This window comes from Thalassophryne amazonica, chromosome 21, assembly GCF_902500255.1.
Source record: "Thalassophryne amazonica chromosome 21, fThaAma1.1, whole genome shotgun sequence".
Lineage (NCBI taxonomy): Eukaryota > Metazoa > Chordata > Actinopteri > Batrachoidiformes > Batrachoididae > Thalassophryne > Thalassophryne amazonica.
In genome coordinates, this window is record NC_047123.1 from 14,335,305 (window position 1) to 14,351,291 (window position 15,987).

General features: G+C 40.1%; 1 protein-coding gene across 1 annotated transcript in view; it reads left to right on the forward strand.

Annotated features, from left to right (window-relative positions):
• Positions 1 to 15,987, forward strand: part of LOC117503461 (vesicular inhibitory amino acid transporter-like) — a 50,053-nt gene that overhangs the window by 20,789 nt on the left and 13,277 nt on the right. Inside the window, exons 3-5 of the mRNA XM_034162697.1 lie at positions 6,490 to 6,626; positions 8,010 to 8,136; positions 9,951 to 10,153. Coding sequence (XP_034018588.1) covers positions 6,490 to 6,626; positions 8,010 to 8,136; positions 9,951 to 10,153 — 467 coding nt within the window. The remainder of the gene's footprint in view (positions 1 to 6,489; positions 6,627 to 8,009; positions 8,137 to 9,950; positions 10,154 to 15,987) is intronic.

Sequence of the window (15,987 nt, forward strand, 5' to 3'; positions counted from 1 at the left end):
CATGGCGATCTGGGACAGTGCCTCTGGATTAGCAGACCAGGGTGGTGGTCCCTCTGTTTAAGAAGGGGGACCGGAGGGTGTGTTCCAACTATAGGGGGATCACACTCCTCAGCCTCTATGGTCATGAGATTTGGCTCATGACTGAAAGAACGAGATCGCGAGTACAAGCGGCCGAGATGAGTTTCCTCCGCAGGGTGGCTGGGCGCTCCCTTAGAGATAGGGTGAGGAGCTCAGTCACTCGGGAGGAGCTCGGAGTCGAGCCGCTGCTCCTCCACGTCGAAAGGAGTCAGTTGAGGTGGCTCGGGCATCTTTTCCGGATGCCCCCTGGACGCCTCGCTGGAGAGGTGTTCCGGGCACGTCCCACTGGGAGGAGGCCCTGGGGAAGACCCAGGATACGCTGGAGGGACTACATCTCTCGGCTGGCTTGGGAACGCCTTGGGGTTCCCCCGGAGGAGCTGGGGGAGGTGTGTGTGGATCGGGAGGTCTGGGCGGCTTTGCTTTAGCTGCTGCCCCCGTGACCTGACTCTGGATAAAGCGGAAGAAAATGGATGGATTCTGTATTGTACTTTTTCTTTTATGTTGTTGCAATGGCCATAGCAGATGGTCACCCCACTGAGTCTGTTCTTTTTGAGGTTTCTTCCTGTAATAAAAAAATAACAACAACAACATGCTGGCAGTTTTTCTTACAACTATTGCTCACTTATGTTATGGTAACTTATGTTGTGATTTGGAGCTCTGTAAATAAATTGAATTGAATTGCTCTTCTGTGCCAGACAAAGCACAGGAATTGATTTGTAATTGAAAAACAGGCACATAGATGAACAGAATCAGGCATCAGTCAACTCTGCACACAGAATGCTTGTTTATATAATAAACAACAGCAGTAACGTTGATGAAATAAGACTGTACAGAAATTGGATACAAATCAATTAATGTACATTCATCTCTCTTCTGAAACATGCAGGTGTCTCTGACTATGATGGATTTTGTCTTTGTTTCTCAGTATCTGTATGTGTGTTCAGTGTTCACAGCATATCAATGTGATGTATCATTCCCGTAATGCCCTAACTCATTCTCTAGGGAAACAGTGAGGCTGTTCCATTACAGTAGACACTAAGAGAATGCATTTACATGATTTGAATAAGAGCCAACATTTATATAATAAGCTATTAGTGTTGCTGGTACAAGGGCCCACTGTGACCACAAGTTATTTGATTATAAAGGCATAGAAATATCCAACAAACAGCCTGGAAAAACACTTGCAATATTAAAGCACAAAAAGAGTGAATTAAATTGAGCCATGTCTTTATATGTGTGTATTTGTATTCTAAAAAAGGAAACATACAAAGAGACATGGAAACAGAAATACTTGGAAATAGAGAAGGAATGTCACACCAAAATTAGAACAATGTAGGCATAATTGCTATAGGTTCCCAGCTGTAATGCTGGAATATGCATAACTGCATCAAATAGATGCCTGGTGTGTGTGTGTGGATCGGGAGGTCTGGGCGGCTTTGCTTGAGCTGCTGCCCCCGCGACCCGACGCCAGATAAAGCGGAAGAAAATGGATGGATGGATGGATGATGGCTTTTGACTAGGGGGTTTATGATTTTACTGTTTTAAAAACTTTTCTTTGCCACTGTTACTTACCATGTGATTATTTATTTATGTCTTTGTACAGCACTTTGGTCAACTTTGTTGTTTTTAAATGCGCTCTATAAATACACTGGATTGGATTGGACTGGAAGCTTTGTAGGTGGAATTCTTTCCCATTCTTGCTTGATGTACGACTTCAGTTCAACAGTCTGGGATATCATTTGTCACTATAAGGTCGGCGGTCTCCTGGGCAGATAGTATCTTCAGCAGGGGCAAAAATTGGGCTGCCTTGGGGAACCAATCTACGATTGTGAGGATGAGTGTGTTACCCTGAGATGTAGGAAGTCCGGTGATGAAGTCCATCCCGATATGTAACCATGTGCGGCCGGGAATCAGGAGCGGTTGAAGAAGTCCAGAGGGAGGTTGGTGGGAAGTCTTGCCCCTGGCACAGATTTACCAAGCTGGTGAGCTGCATGGGCTCACCAGCAGGGGGAGCTGGCGTGTCAGAGGTGGTGTCACTGGAGCTTGGTAGGGATGGCTCCAGTGCATGCCACGAGGCGGGGCAAGTGGAAGAAACCCGGTCAGCCCGACGGACTTTGTCCCGATGTCGCTCCCTCAGCCTATTGTCCAACTGGATCACGAGAGAAATGAGCGAATCCAGATCCGCGGGCTCATCCCAGACCACCAGCTCATGTTTTAGTGCATCGCTTAAGCCGTTTATGAAGACGCTTTGCAACACCGCTGCATTCCAGTCAGCCTCCGTGGCAAGAATACGGAAGTCAACTAAAAACTCCACAGCGCTACCCTGATCCTGTTTCAGTGTTAGCAAATGCTGGGAAATGGAATCCCTCCGGGTGGGATGATCGAAAATTAAACAGCTCTTTTGAGAATGAAGTGAATGAATGAAGAAGCGGAGAGTCGTTGCTCCAGAGAGCAGTGGCCCAGGAGTGCGCCTCCCCCTGGAGCAAACTGACTACGTATGTAATTTTACTTTCGTCGAAGCTGTAATGAGTGGGACGCTGACTGAAAACAAAAGAGCACTGCATTAAAAAGGAGGCGCAAGTATGTACACACCCGGAGAATGGTTCTGGATAGCATATGAAAGGTTTGGGTGATGCCACGAAGGCAGCGTCAGATAACGAGGAGGTGACAAGCTGAACCGGTGCAGCAGGAGGCGGTGGTGGTGTGTGAATAACCGAGAGCTGCGAGAGCTGTGTAGAGAGATCGGAGTCGAGTGTCAGAATGTTTAACATGAGCAGGAACAGGCAGCCCACAACACCTATTTTTGTTTGTTTCGTTATGTCCATCAGGGCCCCTTCACACGTAGTACGAATAAGTACAAATCAGGCTGAATCGCGGCGGAACAGCTTGTATGAGCCAACCATGAAAATATCAAGCTGACAGGCAGGCGTGAACAATCCCACTATGATGTTGTGCACGCAAAGGTGTCATGTGAGCAGCTGGGACGTGTGGCACCACATCACGCTACTGATGTGGAGAACAATCAAATAAAAACCAGCTGTATAATTAGTGAATATCACTAGGTTGATATAAATAATAAAGAAAAGGGGACGCAATACAGAACCCCACCGTTAAATAACCCTGGTTAATTAAAAAATAAATGCCACTCACGGGATTCAATGGAAACTTTACCACTGCAATACAATTACTGTCTTATAACACTATGTAACAATTTTTGTTCCTGTCTTCTAAGTGTTATATTTCAACTGCTTATGTCTAAAGCCTATGGAAAAATGACTACATTCAGCACAAACTTTGATTTTATTTTTTTTACATTCTAGAAAGTTCCAAGTTTCTTGAAATTTCTAGATAATTCTGGAAACTTCTAGAAAATTCTGGACAGTTCTAGCAGTTAAAGAATATTCTAGAAGACTACTCAGTAGTAGTGAAGGTGAATCGAGAATATTCTTGAAAACAGACAAATTTCAAAATATCATTGTCCTGATCACAGAAGCAAAGTTTCTGTGGAATAACAGCTATTTTCTATTTATTTAAGGCATAACAGGTTAGGAAAACACACTGTGTACCCAGGAACAAAACAAAAATAAAAATTTGTTACATAGTGTAATAGGAGTGTCATGATCGGGCCCTTTAGGGCCAGTTTTCTTAGTTCTGGATTCTTTTCCTCTGCTGTTCTCTGAGCCCTGTGTTTTTCATGTCATGTCAAGGTCCTTTTGGTCATGCTCTTATTATGATTAGTTTTGTTCCATTTATTTTCCGTGTTTCACTTGGTTACCTTGTCTTAGTTCCTGTCTTGCCTATAGTTTGTTTTTCCTTATTGCTTGTTGTGTTACTTTTGTATCCTTTCACTCTTGGTCACTTATGTTGCCTTAGTCTTAATTTAATTCTGTTTATCACATTTATTGTATTGTATTAGTCACCGGTTTTGGTTATAATTGATCTTCAAGTGTTTCTTATTTGATTATGTTCTGTTTGTCACTTATTGTTTATGAGTTAGTTCCATTTATTTATTGCATTATCCTGTACTCTCTGGTTTTGTCATTCTGTTCATTTGTGTTCGGTGTAATCTTAGTTTATGTTGTGACCTCATTATCGGTTATTGCATTTACGTTTATGTTTTAATCAGTAACAGTTCTGTTCTAGTTTTGATTATAACAGGGCTGTGAAATGAAAATTGTGAAATCCAAGGAAAATTTGCAAGGTGTCGAGCTGGGGTCTAGGACCCATGGGGCCCCAGAAACCAAATGAATTGTTTATCTAATGATACATTTTCAGCATCTCCTGGAAGAAAAAAAAATGTGTGTATTTAAATGATCCAAGATTCAGCCTTTCATTTGAACTGTCAATGATAATGTTGAAATAACAGAATATGACATGGAAGTAGGACCTGGACTGATTTTCCTTTTAACTGTAAACCAAATTATGCATCAACACAGAACAATTAAACTACATGAAATTCATGAAGAATGAAAAGACAAAGTGTTTCAAAAACCACAAAAGCTACAAGCTAAAGCTTGTAGAATATTTTGAAATTCAGGGTAAAATGTCAATACCTTATAGTAAAAAGTCACATATTGTGTAAATACCTGTAAATCCACAGTCTTTTTTCCAATGAAAGAAAGTCTAAATTAATATATAATATCTATACGTTGTGTTGCCATCTTATTATCATTTAATGTATTTATATTTATTCTTTAGCCAGTATCACTTCTGTTTTGGGTCATAGTTTTGGGTTATTGGCTTATCTTTCTCTTTAGGCTTGTCACTTTATTTCTCAGTTTAGCCCCTTTTGTTTTATTCATGTTAATTATTGTTTATCTTGAGCATGTCACGCTTTTTACCATTGGTTTTTCTGCCACTTATTCATCTTGCCCCAGTTTGCTTTGCTTTCCATGCCACTGCATTGTGTTGTGCAAAACAGTATATCACTTGCATTCCAGTAGACATGTTGGTCGAACAATCGGTGTGGTTAGGAGCAGAATTGGTGCATTATCATGAGCGGCTGGGTGTGTCACCAAAAAACATTTACACCTTAGACCACCATAAACCTAGTCTAAAGTACAGCAGTGCTAGTGCTATAAAAGGGAACAACAGTTAAAACACAACCTTACATGAGCGGCATCCTTGCACAAAGGGCAAGGATGCAAGCCTTAGTTCAACACCCATGAACTCAGACGGTGCTATTTATTTATTTATTTATTAGGATCCCCATTAGCTTCAGCTTTGCTGCAGCTACTCTTCCTGGGGTCCACACAGATTTACAAACACAATGAACATAAATGTCCCTACATGAATTGCAGGTTATTTGAGTGTCTTTGTAGTTTTTAGACTCCGTACTGTAAAGCTGGTCATATTTGTGGACTTTTCTGCCAAACATATGTGATCTGAAATGCACTGCAAAAACTATTAAAATATGATGGGAGAGGAAGGAGTGGAAACCAAAAAGTGACAAATCACAGCCCTTGCAGTCTCTGTCATTTAGCAGTTGTATGTAGGCTACATGGAGGGTTCACAGCCATTCAGAGGGCTCTGATCTAAAGCGGGTGTCTTTGGTTCGCCACACCCAGGGATATGTGTGAAACTTAACACCATATTACAGGGCAGGCAGCAAGCAGCATTTTGTTAATAATTGCCTGCCTTGAATAAAGGCCTGCCTCTTTTAGGTGCTGGGTCTGAGCACGGTTTGAAAAAATAAGTGCCCAGGCTTTTAATCAAGGAAATATGGTACCCACTTTCCTCAAATCGTTGAGTGTTAGCACTGAACTTCATTTTGTACCTCTCTTACTGGGCACGTCCAGACTGCTCTGTCCATTTCATGCGAGGTGTTTTTAATGGGAATATATTGCAAAGGGATGGGACGCTTTGTCCAATGTGAGCGAAAATCCATTATACAAAATACGGTATATACGGTGTTTATTACATGGAAAACCATACAAAAGCATTGGGACTTTTGCTTTTGTACAGTGAGTGTGAGTATCCGGTTTATGCAAGTTTTACTGTATATTATATATGATGGCATGGATATTGTAATTTAAATCCTTTATACCATTGTAGGCTTGAGGGATGCAATAATTAGTTATTTTGCACAATCATGCCAGCAATCAAATATCCGTAAGTGTGCTCTGAGAATGTATGGCTTCTGTTCAAATCAAATAAAACAACTGTGGTGATTGTGAAATCACAAACAATACACGGCACAATAATAAAAATGTGAAGGGCTCATGGAGAGTTTCTAAAGCTCACAAGGTTTTTTTTCTTTCTTTCTTTTTTTGGACTTCAAAGAGCGTTGTGTTTTAGTTTAAACAACATGAAATGAGACCTGTCTCTGTCTCTCTTCATCATTAAGTCCTCACCTCGGGTATTCTGTTTTCTGGCACTCTCACTTGTTCTATCTCTCTGTTTCCCCTTCAGGGCATCTTTGTCTTGGGCTTGCCCTTCGCATTGGTCCAGTCAGGTTATGTTGGTCTTCTTCTGTTGATTGTGTCAGCCTGGATGTGTAACCGTACAGGAAGGATCTTGGTGGCTTGTCTGTACGAAGTGGAGCAAAGGTATGGTTTCTACTTCATTCTGTTCTGTAGGTTGACATCCATATGATTTGGCAGCTAGTGCAACATGATTTAACCAAGCAAAGCTAAGCTTAGCATTGTTGCAGTTTTTTATAAGATCAAACTTGATTAATCAATTCTATTGTGCACTTGCCAGAAATGTACATAGTTATTTGTATATTTTAGTGCTATGAAGTTGTTGGAATGTATGTGCCATTCATTTCCAAAAAGGGTCACAGAGAGCTAGAGCAAATCAGAGGTCAATGGGTGAGAGTTTGGAGGAAAGCAGAGCACCTAGAGGGAACCCACACAAACACAGGGAGAACCACACAGAAAGGACCAGGTCCAAAGGGAACCCGGGACCTTCTTGCTTTGAGGCACCAGTGCTAGGGTGACAGGGGTTCCAATGATGCTTGACAGCATTGTAAGCTAAGCTGTATGAGCTTCTGGAAGTCCCTTTGCTGGACAAACTATGTATTGACACCAACAAAGTGTTTTTCTACATTGTTTATTTCATAAAGTAAAAATTTTCATAATGGCAAAAATAGCACTATTACTGATGTTCATGAAAGGTGGTGAATATTAGCCAACCGATGTGTCTCTGGTGTCTAGTTTATACCAAAGTTAAATATACAATGCACTATGTTTGTTCCCCCAACTGTTCAAAGTAAAGCAATTGAGACTTCAACCTGTCAAGAACAGTGCTTTGAGTCCAAATACTTAAATATTCTGTCCATCTTTGTAGTATGTCTCTGAGAGGTGCTGCACACAGTAAAGCCATCCAAGAATGAATCTGACTGCAAATGCAAAATTGTTCCAAAAATTGGCTTTACCTGCATACTTATGCAGTGCAGGAACAAATGCAACAGCAGCTACAGAGGAGTCTATACTATTAGATACACTACCTGGTTGAAGGCTACTGCTGGAAATCATAGGTGCCACCTCTGACTAAATAATATGAACACATGGTCAGGTTGGATTTTTTGTTTGGAAACTCGTAGAATTAAGTGCTCTAATTCAACTGACTTGACATCATAACAACTATAATCATGGCCATGACTGTTAAGACCGTAACATAAGAAAGGCTATTTATTTACTTGGGTTTTCCAAGTTTACCATAGTCTTGAACGACACACAAACATACACAGCTAACTCGTCAGTGTCAGAAACATGCTCCTGGAGTTTATGCACACAACTCTCTAACACAGACACCATGTCTGACACCACAAAGCAAGTAGCACAAACCCCTGTGCCAGATTAAACCTGAGCAGATACCAGGAACTGCTGCAAGCTAACAAAACTGTAGTGTTAATGTATAGGCTAAATCTCTCACGGAATCAGGAATTATCCTCAGTAACATGGTGTCACAATGTCTGTGTCTTGCAGTGGATGCTCGGGCTCAGTGTCACAAGTTCGAGTCCGGCGCAGCTACCAGGACATAGTAAAAGCCTGCTGTGGAGGACTTTGGCCCTGCTGTGCTGTACTTGGAGGATGGATAGTTAATGTAGCTCAGGTAACTAGTATTTACTGAATTCTTGTTTGTTTGAAAAGAATAACTGTAAAAAACAGACTGTTTTAACTTACAATTTTAAGTTTAATGAATTGGAAAACAATAGGTTTGATGTAATATACATAACATATACTAAGAGGGAGGTGATGGTCAAGTGGTTAAGCATTGGTCTTGTGAACAGAGGAAAACAGGCAATGCATCAGGCACATGTGTGACCGCTCCAACAGGAAACAGTGTTTCAAAAGGAGGTACCAGATGGTTATCCAAAAACAGGCAATAATTCGGTAACAGAGAATTCTCATTCCAAACTGTCAATCCAGAATGGCAGGTAAAAGTCAGGAACACATGACGGCAGCAAAGGTCCATAACAGGAAAGCATTAACGCTGGAAAAAAAAAAAAAAAAAAGACACTGGAATCATATTGCAAGAGAGCAGGATGAATTTATATAATCTGGGAACAGGGGAACACCCAAAAAGCAGTAATAAAGGTGAGGGAACAAACGTGGAAGTTTGGGGAGCTGTGAACCTGGAAGACCACAAACAGGAAGTTAAGCTACATGAAGTGAAGGCAGAAGAAACATCAAAATAAAAGTGCCAAACAATATTTACAACAAGCCAGATAATATGGAGAACAATGATAACGAAGAGAATAATGACAGAAAAATGTAGGGAATTACAGCAAAATACAGAATAACCCAGAGATTAAACCAGCAAAACATAACCAATGACAAAGAGTTAAGGATGGAACAATACATCATGAATCAGTTAAAATTCAATAAAAATGTGTAGATTCAAATCACTTGAAATGAAAAATGCATCGCAATGCTCCTTCACACTCACACACACCTGATATTATAGTTTATAGAAATAACTCACTAATTGCTGTGTTAAAAAGATTTCAAGGTTGTGAATACTATTTTTTCAAAGCAGTGGAATGCTGGTCATAGTGGCTATTGTAGATCTTTGTAATGTATTTGAAATGTTTAAGAATAAAGCAATGTTATTTGAACTATCAGAAATTTAAAAACAAAGTAATTGCAATGGCTAAATTTTTGTTTTTATTGGTCAGTGGTGTGGCAGCATATTTTTGTTTAGTTATTTTGATGTGGGATTTTTGTTAATTAAAATGAATTATAAGGCAGCACTGTGGATTAGTGGTTAGCACTGTGGTCTCACAGCAAGAAGGTCATGGGATCGATTCCCACCTGTGGCCTTTCTGTGTGGAGTTTCCCTGTTCTCCCAAAGACATGCAGGTTAGGTGGATTGGAAACTTTAAATTGTCCGTAGGTGTGAATGTGTTTGTTTGTCTATATGTGGCCCTGCAACAGACTGGCGTCCTGTCCAGGGTGTACCCCGCCTCATGCCCTATGAGTGCTGGGATATGCTCCAGCACCCCGTGACCCTTAATTGAAGTAAGCGGTTGAAGATGAGTGAATGAGTGAAAATGAAGCATAATTTCAATCACACTTTTATGAAGAGGATAGATGCTGTTTTTCACATTTTACAGAAAAAAGTATGTTTTTTAGTCAAAAATTGTCTGTAGCTCATTTTGTTAAAAAAAATTGTGAGAAAATTGTATAATGAACTCGAGGGTATCATTACATCCATAAAAAAGATAATATGATTATGACACTTCTCTATGTCAAATGATTTGTTTCGATAGACGATAGACAAAGTAAAAAAAATATACATTTTAATTTGTGTTGCCTCATCATGATCATGATTGAAACAACTGTCCCTGTGTGTGTGTGTGTGTGTGTGTGTGTGTGTGTGTGTGTGTGTGTGTGTGTGTGTGTGTGTGTGTGTGTGTTTTACAGATCACTGAGCTGTTGATGACCTGCACCCTTTATCTCGTGTTCTCCACCAGTCTCTTGTATGTCAGCTTTTCACAAGTTGCCATTCCTGAATCAGTGTGTTGCCTGGTCTCTCTGATGTTCGTGTCACCATGCCTGCTCTTGACTGATCTCAGGCCAGTGTCAACCCTCAGTCTGCTCTGTTCCCTGGCTCACATACTGATCAGGTGACTGAACATAAGTAGCACTGAGTTACCCTGCGCATCAGTCTCTAATTAACATATCAGGATCAATTTTCATTGCGTTGCAACAGTCGCTACAATAAATTGGTGTTTCCCTCAAAGTGAAATTGGTATTGTGCTTCTGCTTCTGTGCCGACACTGTGTGCTCAGCACAGAGGTCGGAGGAGACATAAATATGATGGTGTTTTGTTAAAACAAGGTTGTGCAGGAATTAGGTCTTAAGCACTGCATTGAAAACTGGTCATTTAGAAAAACCTGTGGTTATATTCCAAATTCACAATCATGATAATCTTCTTCTTTATTTTTAAATGTTCTTTATTTGCTTTCAACAAGCCGTGGAATAAAAACCACTAGGAATTATCAAGAAAAAATATGCGTAAAATTTTAAATATATAATAATCAATAAACATTCCAAAATTTTCAAATGTTTAAATGGATAAAAAATAAAGGATCAATGCATAAAAATATGTGCATTTAATAAAGGCGTCTGTAGTGAGTCACATGTGAGATTAATGAATAAGTGAGGTACGTTAAGATTAAAACCATATTTTTTTTCTTTTTTTTGTATAATGTGCTTCAAAATGCCAAGCTTCATGCTGTTAGTGTGTAGTGATGTTGGTTATAATCCCAGAAATTTATCCTGCTTGTTCACAAAAAGTAGATAAATAATTTAATTTTTTTCTGGAGTCTGACTTGTGCGTCTCAGTCTTCAAATTAACGTATCACTCCAAAAAAAAGTTTAAATTTATTTAGGGAGTGATATATTACAACCCCAGTTCCAATGAAGTTGGGACAATGTGTGAAATGTAAATAAAAACAGAATACAATGATTTGCAAATCCTCTTCAACCTATATTCAATTAAATAGACTTTTTTGTTTTTGTTCTATATGAAAACATGAAGTTGCTTAAAATAACATAGTGCTGCATTAAAAAAAAGTTTTAATTTTTTTATGGAGTGATAAGTTATTTTGAAGGTTGAAACACACAATACGTCAGACTCCAGAAAAAAAGTTTATTTTGCACTAAGCTGCTGTTCACCTGAGTTCCAGAGTCATTAAATGCAGCAGTTTTGCATGTTCACCCAGCTCTGACCAAACAAACAAACAAAAACAAGAAACCACAATGAGGTGGCTGCTTTAATTATATACATCCGTGTGGATTGATAACTTCAAAAAAACAAAACAAAAACAAAAAAAAACAACAACAAAAGAACAAAACAAAACGCAATACACATCCATAACCAGACCAGCTAGAACTGAACCATGGGTTCCTGGACTCTGTGCTTCTTCTCACTGGCTTTATTTCTTCCATGGCTTACAGTCATTTTGACACCGTGATCCAACTTTTAACTTTGTGTTTGTCCGTTATTGTCTGCAGAATCACTTTTTTGCAAGCTGGCATTCTGCATAAATGCTCATCTTGAGTGCAAGTCATTGCGTCAGTGCACACATAGCGGAGCTCATCTGATCCATTAACAAGGTGTTAAAATTATCATAAACATACTTTTACAGCTGCTTATAAAGAATGAATGAACATGCAACTGTTTTACCAAACTACTACAATATAAACATTACAAATAATTGCCTTTTAAGCTGTTCCAAATATGTTCTCCACCTCAGTGCATGAGAGACACAGGAAAAACGCTCCAAATGTCCTCTGTGATTCTACAACCCCTGGCAAAAATTATGGAATCACCGGCCTCGGAGGATGTTCATTCAGTTGTTTAATTTTGTAGAAAAAAAAAGCAGAACACAGACATGACACAAAACTAAAGTCATTTCAAATAGCAACTTTCTGGCTTTAAGAAACACTAAGAAATCAAGAAAAAAAAAATTGTGGCAGTCAGTAACGGTTACTTTTTTAGACAACGCAGAGGGGAAAAAAATATGGACTCACTCAATTCTGAGGAATAAATTGGGGAGATGGCTGTCATTACATCATCAATAAATGCACAAGTTTACGTTGATATTTTGGACACTTTTCTTATCCCATCAATTGAAAGGATGTTTGGGGATGATGAAATCATTTCTCAAGATGATAATGCATCTTGCCATAGAGCAAAAACTGTGAAAACATTCTTTGCAAAAAGACACAGTGTCAATGTCATGGCCTGCAAATAGTCCGGATCTTAATCCAATTGAAAATCTTTGGTGGAAGTTGAAGAAAATGGTCCATGACAAGGCTCCAACCTGCAAAGCTGATCTGGCAACAGCAATCAGAGAAAGTTGGAGCCAGATTGACGAAGAGTACTGTTTGTCACTCATTAAGTCCATGCCTCAGAGACTGCAAGCTGTTATAAAAGCCAGAGGTGGTGCAACAAAATACTAGTGATGTGTTGGAGCGTTCTTTTGTTTTTCATGATTCCATAATTTTTTCCTCAGAATTGAGTGATTCCATATTTTTTTCCCTCTGCTTGGTCTAAAAAAGTAACCGTTACTGACTGCCACAATTTCTTTTCTTGATTTCTTATAGTGTTTCTTAAAGCCAGAAAGTCTACAAAATGAAACAACTGAATGAACATCCTCCGAGGCCGGTGATTCCATAATTTTTGCCAGGGGTTGTAGAAGTGATTCGAGGTGTTTTCAACATCCAAACTCTGACAGAAAAGATTAATCCACTACAAAATAATTATTTTATATACAGCATCTAGCACACAAAGTGGGTGGGATTGTCACAGTGAAGTGCGTGAGAGGACGGAGCCAAAATAGCCTGTCCAAAATAGCCACTCCGGTCCTTGTAGCTGCCAGGTGCTTGGATAATAGGCTTTTAACAGCCTCGTCTTCACTACAAGCATGCCTCTAAAATCTTTGTTTATTCTCGTAGCACCTTGTACACAAACTGCCCCACCCTATTGTTGCTAAATTTTGAACTTCTTGAAATTAGCGCCACGCTCAAAGATGAGCCTCGTTAGCTGAACATTCTGCCTCTAAGAGCCTCTCAGAGCCACTATTCTCCCAACGATTGGTGAATAATTGGACTCCTACAAAAAAAAAAAAAAAAACATGGTACGTGGCTCATTATTCTTCCTTCATTATTCGGTGGGACCAGGGCTTTGCAATCTGCAGAATAAGGACACATTTATCAGTACATTATACCCACAATGAATTGCATTGGTATGTTAATCACATGGTAACTGTGTGAATTACTTAGTGGGTACTGACCTGCTGATTGGCTGAGAATTCACATACTATCAGAAATATCCTACAAATAAAATACTCCCGGGCTGGAGAGGAAGTTGATCAGTAAGTAAATGATCAGCAGTTTGTGACGGAATGATGAAATGAGCTCACACTGATATATTGTGTTCCTTTTCCTGGCTATTTGCACTCATAAAGAGTGCTGCCAGTTTGTCTCGGTTACAAGAAGTGTCTGATGCGACTCAGCTGACAACCTCCCAATCATGTTTAACTAAGACATGGAGGCAGTCTTTATGATGTAACGAGCTCTGTGATCATTATGCAGCTGCTGCCGGTTGCGCTGCCTGCTTCCATCTGCTACACACTGCTGTTACTGGTTGTTTTCATTTATTTCCCATGCTGGGGGTCTTGCATGACAGTCTGGAGTCTGGAGCTGTGCCTTGGAGTTCCCTGCACACTGCAGCTCTCTGAGCTCTGCATCCTCTCAAAGCTCCTCTTTGGCTGTTAAATACTCTGTAGCTATAAGTGCAACACACTTTTCAATTAATCCCCTGCTCATCTGAGGATTAAGAAGAGATCAAAACATTTAGTTTGAGGATGTAGTGTATTTTCTGCTGAATCTCATGCTTGGAATAAATCAGTAACACCAAATAAAATGGTGAAATCATTTGTTGTGTATAATACACTCATAAACTTAGACGAGTGTTTCTCAGCCTCTTTTGAGTACTGTAACCCTAAAGACCTAATGTATCTGTTAATTATCAGTTTACTCAAATCGTCATCATGTGACTACATGTTAATGGGTGGATCAAGGGAGACCAATGGTTCCAGTGTTTTTTGAAGAGTCTTTTGTACTGCTTTGACTTACACCTGCAATGACCTGAGAAGGTGTCACTGATGTAAGGACTGAATGTTCTTATACTGACTGCAACAACAATCAGCATGTTTGTTCACATTCTTTACATCAATAACACGAGCAAAGCGAAGGGCTGAATGCTTGGTCTCCAAAGTAAAGATCAAACAAGGTCAATGTCCATCGGATTTTATGACATGTGAGCTATGTTACCCTGTAACATGAACTAAGCATGACACATGATGTAAACTGTTACTTTTTAAAACCCGATTAACTCAACCAATAATTGACATCATTTTTAACCAAAGTTGGAGCAATTTTAACTTTTGACCCCTGTATAAACTGAAACTGACTTTTGTCACCATTTTTTCATAACTCCATAACATTCAGTCATAGAGAGTCCAAAGTATACCTTTTTAGAAGCTGTATGATCAGGCAAGACAATGTGGTGTAGTTTTCAATATGACTGGAGCATATTTTAATTTTGACCCCTGTGTAATTCTTCAATTGACCCCTACCTGGCTGCCTATTGAAAATTCAAGTGGCCAATCACTTTTTTCAAAAGAGTTCATGTCTATGGAGCATTAGTGCCGAATTTGATGCTTGTATCACCATGTGCAGGATTCCACTCTAAATATTCTCTTATCTGCTGCATTACATATGGGCCCCCTTCACACATAGTACAATTATGGACAAATCTGGGCGACTCACAGCAGAACATCTCGTATCAGCGAACCACAAAAAAATCAAGTTGATGGACAGGTGTGCACGATCCCGGTGCGATGGTGTTGTGTGAGCAGGAACACAGTGCAAACAGCTGGGACAAGGTGCACCACATCGCGCCACTGATGTGGAGGAAAATAAAATAAACAGCTGTATAAGTAGTGAATATCACTGGGTTGATATAAATAATACATAAAAGGTGACGCAATGCAGGTAAATAAAAAAAAAAAAAAATTCCATTCACAGGATTCAAACTTGTAAGCCCTGATTACCAGACGGAAACCTTACCACTGCGCTACGATCACTGGCCTATAATCAGTGTGGAAAAATGCCTGAAATCAACAAGGTCATGAAGGAGGTGCTGTGTGTAGCCACTGCCGCCTGCCGCAAAGGCGAAAGATGTTTTATATATTTCCATGTGAGGACAGCAGGCAGAGACATTCCTCACGGAGGAATGTTGTAAGTTCATGTCCTTCCAAACGCAGAAAGTATTCTCATGCTGGGACATCCAGGAGGAGAGATCTTTACAGCCACAGCTGTGAGCGGACACGCCCCCCGTCCATTCAGCACCCAGACCAACATTTCACTCTCTGTGTTATGTGGTCATTCATTTTCATTATTTGTTATGTAATTGTGTATGTAGGTATTGTCGTAATTATTTATATACCTGTCCTGGCGGTGGTTTCTGTGTTTGTAATGTGTGCACTGAACCATCATCCAACTGTCAGTGTGCTGTGATCAGCTGACAGGCACCTCCCTGTGCTGTGTGCGGTCAAACCTCGCTGTCCAGGCCCCATGTGATCAGATCTGTACATAAATATAAGCATTTTAGGCTTATATTTATATGGGGGGGATGCGACACATGCACACGTGCACGACATGCACCACACGTGTGGCTTTTTGCAACTCCACAGTTGTGGGGCACCTTGACAGTGATTGTCTACTGACTGTTTTCGTGTTGACAGTGCGAATGGCCACACATTTTGTAAGTGCCAAACCAGTGTTAGATGTTCCTGTGTGTCAGGTGGAATTTGACCGACACCTGCCGCGAGAGGGTTCGATGAGCTCGCACAGCGCACACTCTGTCTTTCAGCCGTTGGTGTGC